Source organism: Taudactylus pleione, unplaced genomic scaffold (assembly GCF_031769625.1).
Source record: "Taudactylus pleione unplaced genomic scaffold, aTauple2 ptg000333l, whole genome shotgun sequence".
Taxonomy (NCBI): domain Eukaryota; kingdom Metazoa; phylum Chordata; class Amphibia; order Anura; family Myobatrachidae; genus Taudactylus; species Taudactylus pleione.
Genome location: NW_028284734.1, coordinates 5749099 through 5774984, shown reverse-complemented (window position 1 = coordinate 5774984; position 25886 = coordinate 5749099). Strand labels below are relative to the sequence as shown.

General features: G+C 41.0%; 1 protein-coding gene across 3 annotated transcripts in view; it reads left to right on the top strand.

Annotated features, from left to right (window-relative positions):
• ARHGEF28 (Rho guanine nucleotide exchange factor 28) overlaps positions 1 to 25886 on the top strand; it is a 287796-nt gene that overhangs the window by 137576 nt on the left and 124334 nt on the right. For 2 of the 3 annotated variants that reach the window (XM_088443751.1, XM_088443750.1), the window contains exons 6-7: positions 1394 to 1574; positions 10781 to 10850. In XM_088443751.1, coding sequence (XP_088299877.1) covers positions 1394 to 1574; positions 10781 to 10850 — 251 coding nt within the window. Of the gene's footprint in view, positions 1 to 1393; positions 1575 to 10780; positions 10851 to 24175; positions 24261 to 25886 lie in introns of those variants that run through there. The other variant, XM_088443752.1, reaches the window with a different exon arrangement.

Below are 25886 nucleotides of genomic sequence, written 5' to 3'. Positions count from 1 at the left end.
AAAACATTAATAAAAAAAAATTAAATATAGACTGATATATTGGAATATCGATTACTGATCATTGTGGTTTGGTTGGGGGTGCTGCTTGGCTGCCAGATCAGCAGGATACAGAGTGACCAGGAAGTCCATCTGAAATTGGCGGCTGCTGGAAGATTATCTTGCAGCAGCTGTCCATTGGGCGTTTCTGATTGGTCATATCAGATGCGACCATGTCAGGGAGAGCCCAGACCAACCTTGTTTTGATTTTTAAACTATTGCCACTCTAAAACATCAGCCAGACTCACTGGTGTCTTGCCAATGGCTACAAGTCGCAGGCGATTACATTTACCCCTTGAGTGTTTTCATATCAGATTGTACTCAAAACTTGCAGTTCTCAAACATATGAACCTAGAATGATTAAAAAATGTCTGTTATTTACTACAGTGCACCTATAGCACCTGCACACAGCATATCTGTCTAATTTCTGATTGAAAAATCAGGATCATTTTGTCCAAAGATCTGATCCAAATCCCACCTATATTACAATGTAACACAGCTGCAAGTTATTGGAATGCAATAGCATTTTGCAAATTGCCAGATGAGTGGTTAATACGTACCGAGACATTTTATTTACTGCATGCGGTAATGCCATAATGTGACTGGGATATTCCCATGATACAGATATTATGGATGAAATGTAGTCCGTGTTGGACTATGTTAGTTACGCACCTTATAACTCGGAATGTAACTTGGAATGGATTTTGTAATAATGACTGAATTAATGTTCCCTAAACCCCAGCCTGGGCTTGCGTGCATACTTCCAAACATTTTTTGATTATGACTTTGGAACCAAGGTCTGGTCTGCCGGTGTCTGAGCTATTACTGTTCTAGTCAGGCCAGAAAGTCTCCAGTTTACTAGAATTCCTTTCCATGTTGCCTGGTATTTCACAGTTTATTCAGACTCTCCGCTCCGTGCCTATGACATTTCTGTCACACATGTTGCATGCTGCCATTTGGATGACACAAGCATGTCTGTGCAACTACTGGTACATTTTGTTATGAAAGTCTCATTTATTTATAACTTACACAATGCAGAGCTCCCTGGAGGCTCTGTCTATTTATCACAGTCATACAGAGCTTCTCCCTTCCAGTAAGCTGGTCAGTGGGAGAACTGGTTCGTTGACAAGAAGCCATGGAGTAATTTAGTTTTATTCCAATTGCATTAGACGGACATAATAAGCAGTGTTTATCTCATTATGCAGCAGCAGTACTCTCAGAGCAGCACACTGAGGATTGCCATTCTCCTGTGTAGCTGCTTGTGGACACGCTGGGGAGAGATATATAGAGGACTGGCTGTCTGATTACAACTGTGTATTTGTGTATTATTTTTTATTCTGTACTCCATCATCTTCAGTTTTCAGGAACTCCCTCCCCTTGACTTCAGTACAGCAGCAATCAATCCTGATTCTTTTCTACGGTTCTGTCGTTCCTCTGGAGTATTGACATTAACCCAGTATCAGACTTCAGGAGACTCTGTGGAATCGGAAATAGAACTCTTCAGAAAATGTTTGTGTGATGCAAAGTTCTTTGAGAAGGTAAGACGTGGTGCCTTGCTGTCAGATTCACTTTCACAGAAATAATACACGTGCAGCCGGTTTATATCCCCTGTTTATTTTTACGCTGTTCATTTTCAGTATGGTCTGGAATGGTAGCTAAATGCTTTTGGAGCATACTGGGACATAGGCTGCTTAAGCCTGAAGTCTGGGAATGTGTTGCAGTATAGTAATGATACTCACTATGAGTAACAGTAATGACACTTGTACCAATGAGTAACAGTGGAGACACTTGTATTGGAAAGTGTTGCAGTATAGTAATGATACTCACTATGAGTAACAGTAATGACACTTGTACCAATGAGTAACAGTGGAGACACTTGTATTGGAAAGTGTTGCAGTATAGTAATGATACTCACTATGAGTAACAGTAATGACACTTGTACCAATGAGTAACAGTGGAGACACTTGTATTGGAAAGTGTTGCAGTACAGTAATAATGCTCACAATGAGTAACAGTAATGACACTTGTACCAATGAGTAACAGTGGAGACACTTGTATTGGAAAGTGTTGCAGTATAGTAATGATACTCACTATGAGTAACAGTAATGACACTTGTACCAATGAGTAACAGTGGAGACACTTGTATTGTAAAGTGTTGCAGTATAGTAATGATACTCACTATGAGTAACAGTAATGACACTTGTACCAATGAGTAACAGTGGAGACACTTGTATTGGAAAGTGTTGCAGTACAGTAATAATGCTCACAATGAGTAACAGTAATGACACTTGTACCAATGAGTAACAGTGGAGACACTTGTATTGGAAAGTGTTGCAGTATAGTAATGATACTCACTATGAGTAACAGTAATGACACTTGTACCTCAGGACCTGTGATGCTCACTTACTGACCAGAATCAGGTGGTCTGGATTTATTTACTTTATTCCCGGGAAGTCACCGTATTCAAAGCTATCAGTTGTCCTTAACATTGTTCTAGGCTTTAAATCGGACTTACATATAACCATATTATTCCATATTGCACAGTACAAATTCCTACTCTGTATATGAATGAGATGCAATTCCAGACTCTGCGCTTTGTATTTCCGGTTATGAAAGTAAAAAATATCACATCTACATCCAGTGAACATTGTATGATATGGGCTGTAGTGCCACAGGAGCTGCTTAGGTAGCACCATGTATAACATGTTTCAATGTATGTACCCTGATGGGTGCAGACAACTACACATTTTCATGCGTCATTCTTTTGAGATGCCGTAGCCAATACATGTTGAGAAAAAGACCTAGGGGGGAATTCACTTAGCCGCGGTAATTTTCTGCGGCCTACTGATCCCCCAGGGGCTATTCAATTAGCCCCGAAGCCGACAGCCTGAGGCAGGTAAAATAAAATTTCCTGATAATCAGCCCTGTTATCACGATCACAGCCGTGTTTCACCGATAATAAGACACTGCCTTATTTTTTTATTTTTTTTTGCTCAAAAAAACTCCATAGGGCTTATTTTCAGGGTAGGGCTTATTTTAATTAACATTGACATTGTTGAATGCAATCTGTGCCTCTCCCTCAATCGTTGTTAAATGCAGCCTGTTCCCCTCCTTGGCCCCCCGGCCCCTGCTTTTTTTTTTAATTAATCATCTCCCTGGTGAATGCAGTCTGTGCGCGGTGCGCCATTTCCCCACTTACCTTTACGATAAGAAGACTCCGGCGGCTCCTTCCTCCACGGTCCACAGCTCCTCTTGATCCGTGGCTCATCCGACGTCGACCTCTCCCTTCAGAGTTGCGCCGTGACGTCATGCGTGCTGACTCCAAAACAAACTTTATTGAAAGCTTGTTTTGGAGTCTGACTTGTTAGGGCTTATTTTCGGGGTAGGGCTTATTTTGGACCCTCTTTCAAAAGTAAGGGTAGGGCTTATTTTGGACCCTTTTTCAAAAGTAAGGGTAGGGCTTATTTTTGGGGTAGGTCTTATTATCGGGGAAACACGGTAGGTCCATGACCTTTTTCATGGCTTCTATGTGTTTTTGCCCGAAAATAGATATTTATTTTTTTGGAAGCAAAAAACGGGGGCTAATTGAATAGTACGAAAAAAAACCCATTGTGAATTTTTTTTTTTTTTAAAAATACCGTTTTATCCTCATGAAAAAATATCTAATTGAATTCCCCCCCTAGATTGTATGTTAATATCTTTTTGGAAATCGATCATTGATTTTAAAGGTCTGTTTAGGCTATACTTTGTTTCACATTTTACTTGTATAGAGCCACCCCTTTCCCATGGTGTATTCTTGTACTTCATTAATTTCACCATTATAAACCAAGGGGGAGATTTAACAAACTTCTAAAGAGGTCAGGTGTAGCTGTTCCCCATAGCAGCCAATCATAATCTAATTATCATTTAACTAGTACAGTCTACAAAATAATAGCTATAATCTGATTGGCTGCTATGGGTAGCACTTCAACTTGTTCTCTTCACGTTTTCCGTGAAAGTGCTAGTAATGACCATCAAGGTCCACGCTAGAATGGTCACGTGGCTTATATACATTGTGGCACGCAACACAAGTTTAAATTGTTTAAACAAAAACAATTTTTTTTTTTTTTTTTTTTTTTAGAATGATGCCAACAACTTGTTGTGCAGTGGTACATAGACTTTATTTGTTGTGGGATGAGCAGAATGAAACAATTCAGTAAATTGTTATGACTAGGTAATGGGGTTTTATTGAATAATACAAAATTTTCCATGAGCAAACTGAACATTGGGCAAAGATAAGCTTTGCTCAAGTGCAAGACATACTAGCAACACTGACTTCCTGTTTACCGGGATAAAGAAGGACACACCTTTTTAGAGGAAGTTACACAAACCATTGGATGCCAAACCTGATTAGTCCCTGATGGGACAACGAGAGCGGAGACTGTAACTTGTAGGAAGAGCCACCGCTCTGCTTGTGAGCATTTGCTGGAAAGAGAAATTATTGCTGAAATGGAAGTTGTAACTACAGATGTGTCCACATACATCTATCCTCCGTGCACTAGAAGTCGCGCTGCACATAACGCGGGAGATCCGTGTGAATCTGTAGCGCCGAGCGTCTCTTTGTACGACTTTTTACCTTCAAGCGCATCTTATTTGTGCAGCAATGTGAATAGTTAGCACAAGCAGCTTCTGCTGATTACAATGATATATAGCATGCCTATGTTCTGTGTGCGTCTGCGGTGTATCTGCATTCGAAATGCAACGTTAGTGTCAACCACCGTAACATAGTATTTAGCATGCAGATACACCGCAGACGCACACAGAACATAGGCATGCTATATATCCTTGTAATCAGCAGAAGCTGCTTGTGCTAGCTATTCGCATTGCTCTGTGAATATGACGTACTTGAAGGCAAAAAGTCGCACAAAAAAACGTTTGCCGCTACCTAGTCACGGCATGACGCGACTAGAAGGGATGTTTAGCGTGCAAGGAGGCTAGATGTGTGAGGACACATCTGTATGCTACAGAACGGTGTAAACAGTATTTTTGTAGGACAGTACATTAGATATTGTTACATTTAAACCTGAAAGAGCAAGCCACAAAGCACAAAGTAGAAGGTGGTAGTGCACAAACTCCCTTTTCTCCTAGCCAGGGCCACGGTAGTTGCTCTGTGTAGACTTTCCTTGCCTTGGGCTCTTTCTCTTCTCTTAAGGTGCTTATCCACTACACGATTAAACAGGCCGATTGAACGATAACAACATCGTTATCGTTCAATCGCTTGTTAATCGTTCGCAAGTCTGCCATGTAAATGTCGAAAATGACCAGCAATGCACGCGACCGCTGGTCGTTTTTGACATCTATCATCGCCCGAATATGCTGGTCAACCTGACAACGTCGTCAGGTTGCCCATGTTCGGGGACAATTGATGAGCCTGCATTGAACGACTGAACGTTCAGTGTAGGCACTTCACAGACTGAAACGACTGCACGATTACAATGTCGTAATCGTGCACTCGTTTCACAGTCGGCAAGTGGATTCGCACCTTACAATCATGGATGAAAAAAAGACTGGCTTATGGTTGGTTCTCCTTCTCATCCCCAGCCGTTGTCTTGTTTCTGTATTGCGGAACCAACAGAGCCCTGGTAAAAAGTTTGCATATGACAGTCCGCAGGGCTTTGGAGGCTGCTGCCGTGGCCCTGCACTGCTACCATTTTCCCAGAGGTGGTGCAGCTGTAACAGCCTCTCAAGAAGATATAGCGATAAATAATCTCTTGAAGCAAAGTAAAAATAGGAATATGATGAAAGAAAATCATTTGACTGGAAGATGCATTTCCTTTTTGGTTATTAAGTGCTTGGTATTAATTGCCTGTTCCAATTATATTTCTACAACTCCTAGAGAAAAAGGACAATTGCTCTGGGTCTATATTTAATGAACAATTTAAACATTTTGGGTATAGGAATAACTTGTAATTGTTGAGCCATTGGTCCCGGGCCATTACGCACTGTACTTTGTCATGCTGCTTCCCTTATTAGTAATGGCTGTGTCTTACTAGTGTCTGTCTCCATGGAGAAGACCATTGTGAGTAATAGGAAGTGTCTCCTGGCATGTATACACCGGCAGCTTGATGTGCAATACACAATAGTGCTCTCATTCTGTTTTAGTCTTGTGTCTGGGTTAATGTTTTGCAGAGAAATACATTCATGGGTAAAGATAAATGGGAGACCTGTAAAATGCACGTAGCTTACCGCAGCAAGATGTGCAGTGTAGTCCTGTGGGCGTAGCTCTCCAGTTTGGGCATGATTTTATTGAGACGGAAATTTCTGTTAATTAAATTCTTACCTGATGAATAGAGCTACTAATCGTTATTAAATTAATCAATTGTTTCTTGTAGTTTGCACTTCTGGGAGATGATTCATTTGGTAGAGTATTGGCGCATACACACGGTCAGATACAGTGTCTTGCAAAAGTATTCACCCCCCTTGGCTTTTTACCTATTTCTTACATTACAACCTTTATTTATTTATTTTTTTAATCTGAATTTTATGTGATGGATTTGCACAAAATAGTCTAATTTGGTGAAGTGAAATGAGAAAAATATACACTACCGTTCAAAAGTTTGGGGTCACTTAGTGCTTTTCTTTCAAAAAGAAGGAAATTTCTGGGGTTTTTTCAATGAAGATAACATTAAATTAATCAGAAATACACTCTATACATTGTTAATGTGGTAAATGACTATACTAGCTGCAAACATCTGGTTTTTAAAGGAATATATACATAGGTGTATAGAGGCCCATTTCCAGCAACCATCACTTCAGTGTTCTAATGGTACATTGTGTTTGCTAAGCGCATTAGAAGACTAATGGGTGATTAGAAAACCCTTGTGCAATTATGTTAGCACAGCTGAAAACGGGTTTGCTTGTTAGAGAAGCTATAAAACTGGCCTTCCTTTTGAGCTAGTTGAGTATCTGGAGCATAACATTTGTGGGTTCGATTATACTCTCCAAATGGCCAGAAAAAGAGAACTTTCATGTGAAACTTGACAGTCTATTCTTGTTCTTAGAAATGAAGGCTATTCCATGCGAGAAATTGCCAAGAAACTGAACATTTCCTATAATGGTGTGTACAAATCCCTTCAGATAACAGCACAAACAGGCTCTAACCAGAGTAGAAAGATAAGTGGGAGGCCCCAGTGCACAACTGTGCAAGAAGACAAGTACATTAGAGTCTATAGTTTGAGAAATAGATGCCTCACAAGTCCTCAACTGGCAGCTTCATTAAATAGTTCCGCGAAATGCCAGTATCAACGTCTACAGTAAAGAGGCGACTCCGGGATGCTGGCCTTCTGGGCAGATTGGAAAAAAAAGCCATATCTGAGACTGGCCAATAAAAGGAAAATATTAATATGGGCAAAAGAACACAGACATTGGACAGAGGAAGATTGAAAAACAGTGTTATGGACAGACGAATCGAAGTTTGAGGTGTGTGGATCACGCAGAAGAACATTTGTGAGACGCAGAACACGTGAAAAGATACTGCAAGAGTGCCTGATGCCATCTGTCAAGCATGGTGGAGGTAATGTGATGGTCTGGGGCTACTTTGGTGCTAGTAAAGTGGGAGATTTGTACAAGGTAAAAGGGATTTCGAATAAGGAAGGCTATCACTCCATTTTGCAATGCCATGCCATACCCTTTGGACAGCTCTTGATTGGAGCCAATTTCCTCCCCCCAACAGGACAATGATCCAAAGCACACCTCCAAATTATGCAAGAACTATTTAGGGAAGAAGCAGACAGCTGGTATTCTGTCTGTAATGGAGTGGCCAGTGCAGTCACCAGGTCTCAACCCCATTGAGCTGTTGTGGGAGCAGCTTGACCGTATGGTACGCAAGAAGTGCCCATCAAGCCAATCCAACTTGTGGGAGGTGCTTCAGGAAGCAGGTGAAATTTCTCCAGATTACCTCAACAAATTAACAGCTAGAATGCCAAAGGTCTGCAATGCTGTAATTGCTGCAAAAGGGGCATTGTTTGACGAAAACAAAGTTTGAAGGACAAAATTATTATTTCAAATAAAAATCATTATTTCTAAGCTTGCCAATGTCTTGACTATATGTTCTATTCATTTTGCAACTCATTTGATAAATAAAAGTCAGTTTTCATGTAAAACACGAATTTGTCTGGGTGACCCCAAACTTTTTAACGGTAGTGTATATAAAAAAGAATCTTTATAAATAAAATTCTGAAAATTGACATGTGCATATGTAATCATCCCCTTTGCTATGAAGCCCCTCAAAAGTTCTGGTGCAACCAATTACCTTCAGAAGTCACATAATTAGTGAAATGAAGTCCACCTGTGTGAAATCTAAGTGTCACATGATCTGTCAGTATAAACACACCTTTTCTGAAAGGCCCCAGGGGCTGCAACACCACTAAGCAAAAGGCATCGCACCATGAAGACCAAGGAGCTCTCCAAACATGTCAGGGACAAAGTTGTTGAGAAGTACAATTCTGGGTTCGGTTATAAAAAAAAATATCCAAATCTTTGTTGATCCCCCGGCGCACCATCAATCCATCATCATCCAATGGAAAGAACATGGTACCACACCAAACCTGCCAAGAGGGCCGCCCACCAAAACTCACAGACCGAGCAAGGAGGGCATTATTCAGAGAGGCACCACAGAGACCAAAGGTAATCCTGAAGGAGCTGCAGAGTTCCACAGCAGAGACTGGTGTATCTGTGCATGTGACCACAATAAGATGTACACTCCATGGAGCTGGGCTTTATGGCAGTGGGCAGAAAAAAGCCATTACTTAGTGATAAAATTTAGAAGACTCGATTTGAGTTTGCCAAAAGGCATGTGGGCGACTCCCCAAATGTATTGAGGAAGGTGCTCTGGTCAGATGAGACTAAAATTTTACTTTTCAGCCACGAAGGAAAACGCTATGTCTGGCGCAAACCCAACACATCCCATCACCCCAAGAACACCATCCCCACAGTGAAACATGGTTGTGACAGCATCATGCTGTGGGGATGTTTTTCAGCAGCAGGGACTGGGAAACTGATTTGAGTCGAGGGAAAGATGGATGGTGCTAAATACAGGGATATTCTTGAGCAAAACCTGTTTCAGTCTGCCTGTGATTTGAGACTGGGACAGAGGTTCACCTTCCAGCAGGACAATGACCCGAAGCATACTGCTAAAGCAACACTCGAGCGGTTTAAAGGGAAACATTTAAATGTGTTGGAATAGCCTAGTCAAAGCCCAGATCTCAATCCAATTGAGAATCTGTGGCCAGACTTGAAGATTGCTGTTCACAAGCGGAAACCATCCAACATGAAGGAGCTGGAGCAGTTTTTCCTTGAGGAATGGGCAAAAATCCCAGGGGCAAGATGTGGCAAGCTCATAGAGACTTATCCAAAGTGACTTACAGCTGTAATTGCCGCAAAAGGTGGCTCGCTAAAGTACTGACTTTAGGGTGGTGAATAGTTATGCACGCTGACGTTTTCTTTTATGTTGTCCTAAATGTTGTTTGATTCACAATATAAAAAAACCCACAACTTCACAGTTGTAGGCATGTTCTGGGAATGAAATGATGCACACCTTCAAACAATCCATTTTAATTCCAGGTTGTGAGGCAACAAAACATGAAAAATGCAAAGGGGGGTGAATACTTTTGCAAGGTACTGTATGTCAGATGAACGATTTACCAACAATTTGAACGATTTTTGCCTGTATTAAAATGAATGGAATCATCCAAATCTGACTGCAAACACATCAGATGTCAGATATCGTTCTCTGACAAACGGGAACGCGTATCGTTCATCTGACAGATATGTCAGATTTTCCTTCAGATATGAACGATTTTTAAAATAGTTATTGTACAGATCTGAAGGAAAATCTGACCGTGTGTATGCACCATATGAATGACTTTAAATGTATTACTTGATGTTCACAAAATGGTTGTTAGATGCGCTCCATTGTAAATATAACCTGTTCATTAAAGATCTGTCCCGTTACAGTATTCTGCCTTTATATCTTGGTTTCCGGTGTCCCATCAATGATTTTTACACCCGGCACTTGTGTTTGCAAGGCCACCACCACCACAAGCTGTTGTATTTTGAGAGGTGTATTGCTCTGTATCAAAGAAACTGCCTTTTAGCAGCTGATCATTGGTAACAATAAAATGAAACAAATTCTCTTCTCTCATATATATCCGACACATTGTAGACATCACAACACATATTTCAAAACTCCTTATAACAGTCACCTGTGAAAATTAATAACTGGATGTTTTTTTTTTTACTGACCTATAAAATGCCGACGTTTTGCTGGGAAGATGATGTGATCTTTAGCAGTAATAAATAAGCCGAGAGCAGAGAAAGCTATCTGATGATATTACCTTGAGTTCCGTCTCTTAGGTTATAGTCAGCAGTACTGTACACCCCAGCCAAGAAGGTGTAATATTTTTGTTAGTTTGGGTGTGGGACAGTCCTTTACAGGAATGCTGTATCCAAAGACATCGAAAGAAAAAAAAAATAATTTACATTCATTTTTTAACACAGGGGGGGGGGAATGTATCAAAGCTTGGAGAGTTGAGAGAGATAAAGTGCCAACCAGTCTGTTCTGAACTGTCAAATTTTCAAACACAGCCTGTAGTATGACGGGAGCTGATTGGTTGGTACTTTTTCTCTCTCCAAGGTTTGATAAATCTCGCCAACAATGTAAAAAAAATGTTAATGCCCCTAATTTGTACTAATCTGTATCTTTCAGATTGTAAACTCCATGCACTGTAGGAATGAGAAGAAGCAGATGCCACTTGATGGAATGAGCCCAGGAGGAGGTAAGACAATTTACAGAAGATCTCCATGGTCTTCCTCATCTATGAAGCACTTTGTAATGATTATCTGCCTGGGTTCATGAACATCCTTATTGATCATACTATCATAAGTTAGTAAAAGAAAATATATTAAGATGTTTGTGAATCCAGCTTGTGGGTGCAGGGTTACAGAGAGAACTGCACTTTTAGCATGTCATTATTTATTCAGACGAGATCACGCTACAAATTTAGGATATGCCAAAATTGTATCCACAGAGTTTTGGGGGTTTTTTTACCCTTTTTTTTTTATTTTTTTTTTACCCCTTTATTACCAGGAAAGTTTATGCTTTAATGACTAGATCACATTTTACAGCTATGTATTCATTATATAGAGATTTTTGTTATACTCTCATATATTTTGTGTAGTCAATTTAATATTGAAAGGGCAAAAAAAAGGAGTTACAAAGTAATTTTTTTCCCATAGTTACACAATCAGTTCTCCAGTATATAGTGATACAAGGTATGTGTATGTGTAAGGTGTGATGCATTTAAAAATCCCATAAGCACAGTTAAGTCATGCATGCTTTGATTATAACTTGTATCCTTGACATTGATTCATGAAATTGGTCGTCATAATGTCACTTTTGTGACATCTCTTAGTACTTCCTTTTGAATATTTGGACTGCTCCAGTAAAACCAGAAAGTTTTGGAAGGGGTGTAAAGGTAGTGGATGTTGGAAATGGTTAAATTCAGGTTTAATTAACTCTTTGAGTACTGTATGGAAGATCACCCTTGCAGGTAATACACCTCTTCTCCATCAGGAAAATCCCTGTCTCGCTTTACCAATGCAGAGACGCACAGTTGCTTATTCAGCTAGACATATATACGATCAGCGGATGGGAAATGGATAAACCTATATATACTGAATTTCGATATTGTCCCTTTCAAATTTGTTTTCTACTTATTAACAATGAGCCTAAGTGTAAATGAATCAATTCACTATTTGTACTGGGAAAGTAAAGTAATTCAGTGTTTGGCTAACTCTCTGCCATGTTTGTAAAGGACTTCTTTTGTGGTGGCCCGCCCCTGGCCAGGCCTTCTTTTGTGGTGGCCCGCCCGTGGCCAGGCCTCCTTTTGTGGTGGCCCATACCTAATTCGACTAGCACAATACTTTAGATTGAGAGAACAAATGTCACATGTTTTCTTGCCACTAGCTGAGGTAAAAGGTCTATGATCTTTACACTGTTGAGAGGGGTATGAGTTGGCATACCTCCCAATTGACATATATATATATATATATATATATATATATATTTGTCTGTGACATTCATGTTCCTATCTCCTGATGTAATGTTTTCTAATGATAATTTATTAGAGCATCAACCCTGTATATTACATGGTGTAGCACTTTGTGTCATAGGAGAACTACTGTAGGAGGTGAATTTATGTCCTATACATGTATGCTAGTTTTTCTATATTTTTTCAGTAGTTGAATTATTCAGTATGAAATGGCATGAGACTTGGTTCTCTTAGCATGCCTCCTGCTGGGCTATTGTTACTTGTCTGCTGTGTTCCCAGCAACAATGAGTATTTTATTGGCCACAGTTTTCCTCTGTTTTATTTGTAATATTTTGAATAATTAAGAGACCGGAATGGTATAGAAATACCGACGGCTGTTTACCTGGTTCAAATCCCGACTGCGGAAGCCCGACAGGAGGAGATCCTGACGAGGGAAGTTAAGTACTCCTAACCCTCCCCTCTCCCCCCCCCCTCACCCCCCTTAACCCGAACCCTCCCTTTGTGATGCCTAACCCTAAAACTCCCAGGATGTTACCTAACCCTAACTCCCGCACCCTAAACCTAACCCTTCTGGGGAACCCTACTAACCCTCCCTGGGGGGTGCCTAATCCCTTGTTCCCCCCCCGGGGTGCCTGAACCTAACCCTCCCCCTCCTGATGCTAACTGCTACTTACGTAGTTCGGGATGGCGTCTGTGTAGATTACGGCGTTGGGATTAAGGTAGGCGTCAGTATTTCAACGCCTATCTTAAGTCCCTTGTCGGGCTTCTACCGGGATTTAGAGAATGCCATCGCCAGTATCCCGACACTGTTATAGTGCTACATTAAGCATTTTCACTGTGCGGGCGTTAGAACCTTAAACATGCTGGCAAACCAAATTTTTTTGCCTTGAAACTAATTGCCACCGTAAATCTAGTGTCTATATCATGCTTGGGCAAGCCATTAGTGCTGGACCAGCAATTCTGAGCCTATTACATTTTGGGCTCATATTTGCACCATTGCGATCTGTGTGATGAAGTCAGGGATTATGTTACTAAATATAATAGCCTCATCAGACTTCCAGAACTGAAGAAACCAACCCACACCACCGAATTTCTCTTTCCAGAGCTGCTAGTCAATCCTCTGCACACCTAGAGAACTGTGAGTGCAGGCAGAAGCTGGAATATTTCCCAAACCAGTGGGATTCCCTTGAATTTTATGCTTTGCTTTGTAGTTTAGGGGTAGAAATGTGAATTTAAGTTTTTTTTTGTTTTTTTTCATAAGAATGCTTATCGTATATGCAGAACAAGCTGTCCTAGAGATTTGCTGCCTTGCCTTGGCTAGATTGAAATGTTTGAATGTCAATGTGACCTCTGTCAAATAAATTCAGAGGAAACCTCTTTAAGGCAATTTATCACTTATAGGTATTATTCATATTGGCTAGTTCTTTCCCCAGTGGAAAATATTCTGCACCATTAGCATGGTCTCGGGAAGACTTCTGAAAGGCCTGGCAAGATCTGAGGAAGAGTGAATTTATGCTTGCATTTTGAAATGTACTTTTGAATCATTCTTTTGCAAAAAAAGAGAGCACTTTCAGTATGGAAGGTCTTTTCCTTTTTGAATATGAAATGTATGTTTTGATGGATTTTCATATTTTCAAGAAATACTTTAGATAATTTTTAAAAAATTTTTTAGGCAATCCCAATGTTTTAATGTAAAATTTGGAAAGTGTGAGTAAACATTCTAATAAAATGAGACTGAGTGTATGTTTATCATTAAAGGAAAATGGCTTTCTCTGTAGCCAGTAGACGAAGGGTGTCTGTCAGTGGATCCGGTAACAATCCCGGCATAGGGGATGCTGGCGCTTAGAATTGCGGCGCCGGATACCAGACGCCTGCCAGAATCTAGGTGCTGGCATTCCGACCGCCAGCATCCCAAAGGTGGAGGGTTGGGATTAGGGTGTGGGGAGTGGCAGGTTAGGTTTAGGCACCAGGGGGGCGATTAGGTTTAGGCACCGGGCAGGGAGGCTTAGGGTAGGGGTAAGGATAGGAGAAGGGTTAGGATACCTACCGATAGGCGTTGGTATCCTAATCCTGTCGGGATGCCGGTATCTGGATTTTGACCACCGGGATCCCCAGCTCCGTATCTAACCCATCTGTCAGTTATAATAAATGGTAGGGACAGTTGTGGCTGATTTCTACATTGACTGGTTCATGTTTTTTTGTCTCTGCTTTCTGCGGTCTTCCCTTACTCAAACCATAATACTCGGTGACTGCAGAGAAATACCAGTTGCCAATGACTGCTTTATTATTGGCGGCTGGTGATGCTGCTTCCGTACAGTAGCCACACACACTTACATCACCATCTCGCATATGGTCATTGAGGGCATGGTTTGGAATTTGGAGTTATGCAGAGTGTACAATCTGGGGTGGTCCAGCCGCACATATGCTTACAACGCCACATATGCATCAATATAGACATAAAACTCCATGCAGGCAATGAGGGAGCAATTACGTTCGATTTGTTTTCTTGTCCCTATCTTACCTGTTTTCTTTAACTCCATATTTCTATACGGTTAGGTAGTTTTGAATAATAATTTAAAACCTCCCATGTTCACTTATGTAACAACATGTTTTCTCGAACGAGACCGCTTTGTCAGGTTGTGGTAATGGTGGGCGGTATAGCTTAGCACTGAACGGGTGTTTAGTGAGAAAAAGTGCAAGGCTGCCCGGTTTTTCCCTCCAGACACACCCCTGTGATCTAGCCACACTTCTATTGTGACTTGGATGTAGTCACTTCACCTGTCCTCATTTGAGGATGGCAGCTGTTTTGTGAGCTAAACCAATAATTAGGAGCCTAGCTGTTCACTAGGAATGCCTTAGGGCTGTCATTACTCCCAAGTGAATTCATAGGCTGGGTATTGGTTCATTCGATGAAATGGCTGCCTCCCCAGTATGTGGCAATGGGACCACTTTAATACTAGCCTATCGAAACTGTGAGGCTAAACGTATGTAGTTTTATTAAACAGTAAGTGATTATGCAGCTGTACAAGATTGTGGGGTCTATGTATTAAGCATTGCAGAGAGAGAAAGTGGACGGAGATAAAGTACCAACCAATCGGCTCCTAACTGTCACTTTACAAGCTGTTTGAAAAATGGCAGCTAGGATTGGTACTTTATTTCCGTCCATTTTATATCTCTCCGAGGCCTAGTACATAGGGGTCTTTATCACAGTAGTTCTGTACTGAATGTCTTGATGGGTTATTCAGCTGCTTACTTCCATGTGACAAACCTATTACGCCATTGTGTGTCTCATCCGTCTCTTACTCACTGGTCTAAATTACCACTGAAAACAGTAATGAATTATTGGTCATTTTTTGTGAATGTTTTTAATTGAAATACCAAGCATGATGACATTTCTCTAGCGTGTATGTCTGTGACAGGATTTCCCCTTGAATGTTTTAGTCTTTTTTTTTTTTGTTTGGGTTTTGGCATCTTCCGTCCCTCAGAAATGTTTTGGTCTCGTACATCTTCAGAAATGAAGTAGAGCAAGGAAGCCAATCCGCTCATACAATCATACAATCTGCTCCTGCTTCCTGTTATTTGTCATGTACAGCAACATTGGCTGGTCAGTAAAAGTTTTCTTGCCCAATTACTGTTTGGGGCTTCATACTTTACTAGTATGACTGGCCGGTCAGTTTATTTTGCCATTTAAACTGCCTGTTTTTAATTGTTTAGTGGAAAGCAACTATTGAAAATGTTATGTAATTAAAGTGCACCTTTTACTAATTTCCTTCATTTTGTATATTAGTAGAGAGGCAGTAATATACTTTAAAATGTATTGCAAATAAACCTGATTTCCAGTTATTTTTTTTTTTAGACAATATGGACTGATCCATCAATCTAGTCCCGGGTTTGTCCACATGTGCAGTACCTCCAGGCTAAATAAACTACTACTGCCCAAACAGTGAGGCTGCAGTCATTGCAAATAAGCATTCATGTATCGACTGGGAATGGTAGTTATTTGGTGCCCACTTACAATGAGGTTTGCATTCAGTTATGAGCAGAAACAAATGGGTTGGCTGGCCATCACAAGATGTGTGTACGCACTTTTAATCTCTCTCCTTGCACAGGACACAAATCAGTTAGAGGTAGAGATTACTGGACCACATAGCAAAGTTATACTTTCACTAATTATTTAAAGGGGTGTTTTAGACCCTTTTAAATCCCCCTCCCCCTCTCTGTGCATGCCTTTGCTAGTGATTTCTTATTCCCCAAGTGTGTGCATCTGTCCTCATTTACAAATATAGTGACTTTGCAGGTCAGTGTGCTAACAAAACACATAATGAATATGTGGATAGACAGATGTGTTAAGTCTAGTCAGATATTGGGCCATTTCTGCCTATCCTCCTGGGAATGTCTGAATTTTGGGGAGTTCTCTCACACACAGAAGAGTAGGCCGTCCCCATGTTTCATACCCATCCCTCTAGGGAAGTTGTTCTGACCTTGATTACATGCATTGCACTTGTGGGGGCAGAGTCATGGCTATATGAATTGAGCCCCTTGTACTTGAGAGTAAGGTCAGATATGTTGGCCAGTATGTCTTAGATATGCATGTAATACGAGGTACATTTTGTAGATGTACATGGGAATTACTAGTTGAGTGACAGAGATGCAGTCATGTAGTCTCACAGACATTCTTAGAGGCATATTCGATTGGATGTGTGATTTTTGCAGAAAATATTACCGTGGATGTCGCAAACTTTTTTCATTACCAAGGGTATGCACGCTCCCGATACCCACAGTATCCAATTTAAAAAACTGGTTGCTGTAATTTTTACTGCAAAAACAGAAATTTAAAAAGAAAAAAATTTGGGGAACAGTCTGTAACTTAAACAATATTGGGTAACAGTAATGAGGTTTATTACTGTCTCAAATAAAAGTATTATGAAAAGCAATCAAAATACGTTAATTACAACTTAATCAAATAAAAAGTGCAAAATAAAGTTAATTTTTGGGGGGTAATTTTAAGGCCAATTTAAAAAAATATGATAAAAATCTATTTTTTGTTTAAATCGTTTAAATTTGGGGGGCATAAATTAACAAGCCATAATTATTGGACTGATTTAAGATAATTGGAAATTTCCAATTGCCTAATTAGTCATTAGAGCTGACTTTTGCACCTTCTGGGGGCTGTGAGAAAAGAGCTGTGTCAATTCCTATTGAAATTAACACTGTTGATTTTTTTTTTCCTCGGCAATTGAATATGAAAAAACTTGTGTCTGCGGGAAAAACCCTGCGCCGCGAGGTATTTCAAATTACGGCTCTCAATTGAATATGCCACTTAGTGTAAAACATTGTGTATCAAACCCAGGATTTATTGCTTTAGATGGATGTTATTGCTTTAGATGGATTTGTGGCTGTATTAGAATCAGGCGGCATATGGATGCGAAATTCCATCTACTTCAACTTCAGTCCCAGCTTTTTTGGCCTTACCAAGGAATCCTTGTTGGCTTAGGCCAAGGGTTAGCATATCATACCTTGCTTTATTGCTTGATATGAGAAATAATTTATGCATATCTTCTAAAAGTTCTGGGTAATCCTTGGTGTGGGGTCCACTCTGATTGTCCCCATAGCCTCATATTACCTGAAATATGTTTTTAACAAACCCTAAAATTGTCCTATGTAACCACCTAATGGTTTATTATTGTTTTGTATTTTTTATTCTTTTCAAAGTGACAGAGTAATGTTCTATTTAGCCCAACAGTACACCTTCTGACGGAGTCTTATCCCTTTTTGTTTGCATACTTAGGAAATGATGATCAGTAAGTGGAATGTAGGAACCCAAAGTGAAAGGTGAACACTTGAAAGATGAGTCTTTCTGAAATAAACAGCTTATTTTGACATCATTTTTAATGATAATTCATACACATCTTTAGGATAAAAGCCATATAATCTGTTGGCTCGGTAGTAAAGTCAAGAATATCTTAGTCTCTAATGTAATAATTTCTAACAGCAATGTGGTGTAAATCATATAGCTTTGCTTGTTTTATATGCAGTATTCTAGTCCCTGCTACCTGTGGCACTACACACCATACTGCCTACTTAAGAAAAATCCTTTCAGGGAGATTAGAAAGGGCAGAGTGGCTTCCTGTACAAAGGGGTAGTGTCATGCCCCAGCCAAGAGGGATCTCTAGCTCCAACTAAGGACACATATAGAGGGATTTTTATATGTGGTGCACACCAGCAGAAACTATATACACTATGTACACAAAATTGATTGGACACTCCCGTACAAGTTCCAAATGGCCGCTAATGTGGTTTTGACAGGAACACTACGTAGGAACTCCCATGCACCTGCAGTTCTAAGGAAACAACAAATGTTTTTATTAGGACGACCATGCCACCTGTCATGTTTCCAGGGCGACACCGGACTGGTATACAGAAAATTCTGTAACTCGGATGGACTGGCCAGCTCAGAGTCCAGATCTTTACCCCATGGCGAACCTCTGGGACGAAATGGAGTGACAGGTGCGTTGTAGGCCATCTCGACCGTCTTCAGTGTCTCAGTTGGTCACTGTACTTAAGGTGGAATGGCAAAACATACCGCCTGCTGTTGTCCAGGAACTTGTGGACAGTTTGCCAAGAAGGATGTCTGAAGGTCCACCACATACAGTGATTTCTGCAAAGTACTGATGTCAATGAATTCTCATTGATCTATTTGCTGTCAGTGTCCAATTACTTTTGCCTACATAGTGCAGAAGGGGCATTCAACTATTCTCTTGATGGGGTGTATCTGAAAAGTTAGGGAGATTTGGCATACCGTACATCTGACTTTCTCACATTTTTTTTATATAGCTTTATTGGTTTTGTGCCCACTTTCCATTTCTTTTTACTCTCTTGCTCATTTCTCCACATCTATTTCAAACACATAACAAACCCTCCCACCCCAAAATAAGAGAAAAGGGAAGCAAATACTCACTATCCTTCCACCAATTACAGCCTTACTTCCTCCACACAATGCTTCCCCCACCACTATTACACATGACTTCTGTGTCAGAAACTGGTATAAGATCCAAAAAAGCAATAAAGGATCTTACCAGCCAGAATTATCATACTTAATTTGGCACCTCCGACTGTCCCTCATGTGTACAGAGTCCTTTTTCCCTCATCATTGGAACACCAATGACGTTTAGACTTCATTTTCACTTTAGTACATCCCGCCCTGGGGTTGTAATTCATCCCCGGTATACCTTACTGTGCACGTGTATAAAAAGAGGCTCGGCCATGGCTCATGGGGGCGTGTTGTGCGTCAAGGGTGTGTGGTCTCACTGCACTCCCCATTTCTCTGGATGTCGGCCAGGCAGAGCGCAAGGAGGGGGAGCTGCTCGGCTAGGTTTTCAGGCGCCCGGACCGTCCCATTAGGGACGCATTGTGAGTAAGTCGCATTTTTGGCCAAAAAATATGCCCAAAGCTAGAAATGTTGCAAGCGACCTGATGGCTCACTCGTGCCAGGCATCTTGCCACATGGCGTATTAAGGCTAGATTAGGTAGGACACATCTGTAGGTACAACAAATCCATCTAAAACAGGCTCCCCTTCTCAGAATGCATGACTCAGAATAGCGTGGAATTCAAGATACACTCCCACAAGACGGAACAGTTCATTGCAATCGCATTGTCACCGCCCAGGTTTTCTCCCCGAAACAACCATATGACGCAAAGTCAGATTTGGCTAAGGGCCGTCTGACTCTGAATCGGACTAAGACCAGCAAAAGTGCCTAATATTGTATATGCACATGCGTTAGATTTTAAGACTCGCTATTCGCGTACGTGCAAAGATACCCATCAGTCTCAGAATCAGCCCCAATGCTGTGCACGGTTTAAAGTTCCATAATGAAGTTGGTGCCGCTCACAGCGTTCTGCTGACCTCTTACAGTCAACCTTTCAAAACTCTGCTCCCCACTTCACTCACTGCTCCATCTAGCAGCATCGGCTGCACAGTCAAGAGGATACACTCCCCGTCATAATGGCATTCCTTCCCCAGGGTCCAGGGGGTAAATTTACTAATGGTTGATTTTATTTTGACTAAATATCGATCTAAATCGATCAACATTGATGTTGTGTTTCAGGGGCTAAATCGCACATTTTACTAAAACTTAAAAATTGCAATTACAAAAATCATGTGTGATTTAGCACCTGAAACACAACATCGATGTTAATTGATTTAGATAGTTTTAAATCAATTAAAAATGTATCAAAATCGACCTTTAGTCTATTTACCCCTAGGAGGTTTCCCAGTACTCCAGGAGTCACTGTTTTTATCCTAATTGCGAAGTCTCAAAAATGTTGTTTTGACATTTTTGTAGCCTGTCTGAGAATCTGTCATGTCAGGAATAAAGAAAGGTTGGGAACCACTTGTACAGGAGGAGTGTGAAGACTCAGTAACATTGCCATGTAATGCTAGTTTGTCACTTTATAACTCAGCAAATACCAAACTGCAGATATTCAGGCTGGTCCCATTTGTCTCACCTCTCCTCAGATGCCTGGAGAAAGATTATTGATTAAACTGGAGTTATATATTTACTTGTATTTTGCTTGGAATAGGCATTCTTTCATAACATTGCTCATACGGTTTCGGCGATGGTGGCTGATGAGGCACAGCGCTGAAGTCATTCTTAAAATATTTGTAAAATTAAAAGAAAAAAAAAAACCTTTATTATTGAACTGGGGATGTAGGGTATAGAGACTTTTTTTTTTGTCCTTGTTAAACAAGAGTATGTAAATATAAATATAGGAATTCATGCAGCAGTATTTATGTACTCTATGCAATACGTGTATGAAATGTGCCATAGAATTACTCAGTGGTGCCACCATCATCCCATTGCGTTCTAAAATTCTAATGCTGCACTTACAGTATTAGAAAGCAACATGCCCTATTATGCTTTTTGGGGCAGTTTATCTAAAGCATGTTCTTAGTTTACATATGTTTTTTAGACTTTTTCCCAGCACCCGTGTAAATGAACCCTGAAAATTGTAACCTCCATTTACTTACCGTCCAGGCCATCAGAACAATTTTAGGTTAGGTGGGGCAACATAAAATCGTTACGACGCTCCCCCCCCCCAATTCCCTCTTCTCTTTTCTACCCTCCCTCTTAATTAGGTAAGGGCAGTGGATAGATCCCCTTCTGTAGCTTAAGTGGCGTCCGCGGACCCTCAGGGACTGTGCTTTATAGTAATGGACTGCGCAGCCTCTGCACCGCATGGAGGAGGAAGCGTAATGTGCGGTGTTTTAACATAAAGACCGGCACATTACACCTCCTCCTCCATGCAGTGTGTAGGGGCTGTGCAGCAGTCATGTGCGGTTAGGTGAGGCAGAGCCTTTTCAGCGGGATGCAATCAGGAAGCCGACTGCCTAAATACCGGCAGCCGGCTTCCCGACTGCCATTTCCCGGCAAGGGTGAAATGCCGGGCATCTAGATGTAGACGCCCGCATTTCCCCGACGCCGGGAGACCGGCGCCCGGCATCCCGATCGTAGGGATGCCGGGCGCCGCGAGTGGACAGCCGCGGGGGGGGGAGGGTTAGGTTTAGGGCTCCCGGTGGGGACTTAGGGTTAGGCACCCCCCCGGGAGGGTTAGGGTTAGGCTAGGGGGAGGGAGGGTTAGAGTTAGGCACCCCCGGGGGGGACTTAGGGTTAGGCACCCCCCCGGGGGACTTAGGTTTAGGCAGCGGGGAAGGGGGTGGTTAGGGTTAGGCACTTAGAGGGGGGATTAGGGTTAGGCACTTGGGGGGGAAGTTAGGGTTAGGCACCCCTAAGGAGGGTTAGGGGGGTTAGGTTAGTAAATACTTACCTATCCACGATCGGGATTTCCAGCGCTGTCGGGCTTCCGCTGCGTCGCACTCTGCTCCTGTCGGGCTGCCGCTGACGGTGTTTCATACCAATTCCCTTTTCAGCCATACTTGGGTACACTCCAGAGTTTTGACTATAAAAATTATTAGAATAGTAATTTTTTATAATCAAAACTTTGGAGTAAAGTGAGGCATCCAAGCATGTCGACATGGTCTGAATGTCAGAGAGCATATCCAAACTACCCAATCAAAATGTCGACATGACATAATGTCGACATTGTGAAGGTAGGCAATAAAATGTTAAGACTGTTTTCATACGATTTTATGGTTATGGTTAGGATAAGTCATACCTCACTAACGTAAATCTGCATGGTAGACATGCAGACAGTTGACACTGAGTCTCGTCATTCTGACAATATGATGACCTGTAACATATCAACCTCCCATCCATGTTAACCTTCTGAATGTTGATATTCAGAAGTTTCCAACATTCTAAACGTCGACATTTTGTGCCATCCCCAAGAGCGCATTCCTGTGCCTAACCCGAACTTGGCAAAGAGCCTATCCAAACCGCCCAATCGAAAGGTGCCAAATTCTCTCTTCTACAGATGCTGCACTAATGGGCCATTACAATAAAGAGAAAGTTAAACAGGCTGACAGTGCTTTATCGCCACTTCCTGATCTACCTGTTTATTAAATTGGTAAAAATGTTTCTTATTTTTGCTAATTTACTACTTAATGAATGATGTGACCCTCCCCTTCAGTCTCATTCCGTTCCATATTAAGTATCTGAAGAATGTCACTGTATTCATACAATCGCTGCATAATAACTTAAATTACATAAATTAACTATTTGCTAAATATTTCTCGCCAGTGGGCTGGCACACTACCAAATGTGTAGGCTTTAATTAAATGTGTTTTTTTTTCCCTTTATTATGTTGCGTTCGAAAACTTTCTCATTGCTATGCATTAACTGAAACACAGATGCAGAGGAGGAAATTAATTTCACGGAGAGTACAGAAGCGCTTCTGTCGGACTCACTAGTTTGAACAATAATTGAAGTGAAAGAAGGAATGTTACCAGGCTCAGATATCATAGGATTCCAAATTTGACATTTTAAGTTGATCCACAAGCAGGCTTCTTCTTTGTGGATTGTAAGAGAAATGGAACTTTACTATCCTGCAGCTTATTAAAACGTGTATTGTGCCTTGGCTACAGCTCATCGAGATTATAATTCATTGTCGTTTGCTGTGTGGCTCCTAGCCCTCTTGAAGGGATGTGAGACATTAGTCTGCTGTGAATCAGTTGGTGGTGCCACGAATAGGTCTTACCCGGACCCTTGTGTGCAGAGAGTTGTTCAGGGATACAGTGTAAGAATGGCCTGCTCCTTGTAAATCACTGATTCCTTTTTAAACAAGGTTACATCGCTACTTTAAAGGTGCCAGACTCGTTAAATCTGTGACAGTCCCTGTATAACTCCTAGACAATGGGCGAAAGAAATGCATAACAAACCAATTTTTTTTGTTTTCCGCTTGTTACGGTTCTTAAGTGTCCCAACTACTAGAGAGAAATGGGATTTTTTTGCACATTTTATATATTCTGTCTCTTAATACAGACATAGCTGTGTTTGTTTTTTTCTTTCGTTTTCGTCCCAGCACTTTAAATTTTTAGTTTGCTAAAAAGTATTTAAGTCTCTCTGGTATTTATTTGTTGACTACAAAGCTTTCGTAAGTACTAGCAGCAGCCAGTAAACACATTCATCACAAAAAGCCAGATATGAGAGCGGCCATAACAAAAATCACTGCCTGTAAAGGGGAAATGCTGTGCTCTGGTATCTTTGTACTCTCCAAGTGTTTACTTACAAGTGTACTCCACAAACTCCAGCCTCAGTTACCATTAGCATGGAAATGAGAAGGTGAGTTAATGATTCATTGGCACCAACTGACCTCTGAAATAGCTCTGGACCATGATGCAGCACCAAGTTTGGTACATGTTTTCACCCTGCATTCCCTCATCTGCTTTAATATGTACAGTCTGATCTGTCTACATGCCTGAGCGCCTAAAGGGAGCAAACGTTTACAGCCTCTCCCTCCCCTGGGTAGAGGGCAACTTGATCCAGTTCTCTTTATTCCTCTATTTTACATCATCTGTGTGTTTTTAAAGAAGCTCCCGAGGTCCTGGTTGCTTTTGCACGGCGGGGACCTGCTTCTTTTCTCCACCGAAAAAATGGATTCTGATTCGGATTCTCCTTTCAATTACTCCTGGCCCTCTTTTCCCAAAATGAGGATTCACCGGAAGCCGACCAGACAAGGTTAGCGCTAAAACCAAGCGGATGTAATTTTGTTTGTTCTTCATTCTTCCACCCATGAACCTGTGTTTGACACTGGGGAGGGGGGAACCTTGTAACATAATATATATGTTTTTTTCAGGAAATGTATTTTTTTTCTTGAGGGAGGATATAATGGTCTATATTGTATTTTGTTATCGGATTTCAATGTTCTTTTCTTTCTTCTGCAGCCTGTATGAAAGGTGTTCAGCAGACGGACTTGTCTGTATTTCCTGTAACTGACACTTGTCATTCTTGTAGGCAGCAGCTATTGTCAGATACTTGTGAGTTCTAGCTCAGAGACCTACATCTGCCATATACCTGTAGGGGAGAGAGGTGACAATTCTCGTCCTGTGATACCAGACCGGTGTCTTTTCATTGTGTCATTTTTATATTTGCTCTTGTTTTGTCTTCCTGCTGCTTAGAACGGTATGATGTTGTAGTGTGTGCTCTTTTTAGTGGAGTGCATACTTTTCTGGATCTGATGAAAAGGGAATGGATACAAGTAAATGACACCTTGTGACTTATGAAAGGAGCTGCTCTGCATCTCTGATGTGTTCTGTCTTTTTAACCAAATGAAACCTTTGTTTTTGCATGCCAGATCTTTTGAATGTCCTGTCTCATGTACTTCACTTTGTCCCTATGTCCCCAAGAGAATAGCAAGGAACACTTAAAAGGAATCAAGGAGTGTTGTTTATGGCGACTAAGATCTGAGATGCCCCAAATATTATTGTTTTCAAAAATTTGTCCCCAATGGAACAGAATCATTCCTTTGTTACTTTTTTGTTATTAATGTTCTTTTATAATCTTAGATCATTTGTAAATATAGAAGTAAAAATGTATGCTATAAATGAAATGATTGTATAGACCATACTTGGCTAATCTCCAGGTTCAATGGTACTAATTCTGTCATAGATTTATGGTTTAATTGATTAATGGTCATTATACATATAACACAACACTATGTAATCACTAGGATCTAGCCTGAATGGAAACATTGTGTAATCCAAAGCAGCAGGACTGAGTATAATACAGTAATGTGGGGCTCCAGCCCACATGTCAGATGCTTCAGTGTCTCCTAATGGTCACCAGTATGGTTTTATGAGCATCTGGTCCATGTTATGTACATGTTTTTGTTTTGCATATAACTTGTACATGCTGTATTTTTATCTCCATCACGCCTGGAAACAGGTAATTGAATTGGAGGTTGATTACGGTTAACTAAAGTGACGTCTTGTGTTGAAATGTAGTTTTGTTGAGCATCACAATGGTTGATTTACATTATGACCTGATGAACTAATGTACAGAATCATGGTCCAGCTGATGGGTTGTTGCCTATATTGTAGATGTGACCGACAATAGTACTGTGTAGTTTCCATGATCATGTGTCAAGTAAAGTCATTGAATATGTACAGTAACTGGGTTTTCTGAAGAGGTGGGGATGAAAGTGCCACCTGCACACAGGCATAGGGGATGCCATTTTGTGGTCAGAACCAACATAGAGCGCACAGCCTGAACATATAGTACTCACCAGTTCCAGAGTTTGGCTGAATACTAGAAATGGACTCAAACATTAGTTTTTGTGGTGGTACAAGCAGTTTTGCAGAAATA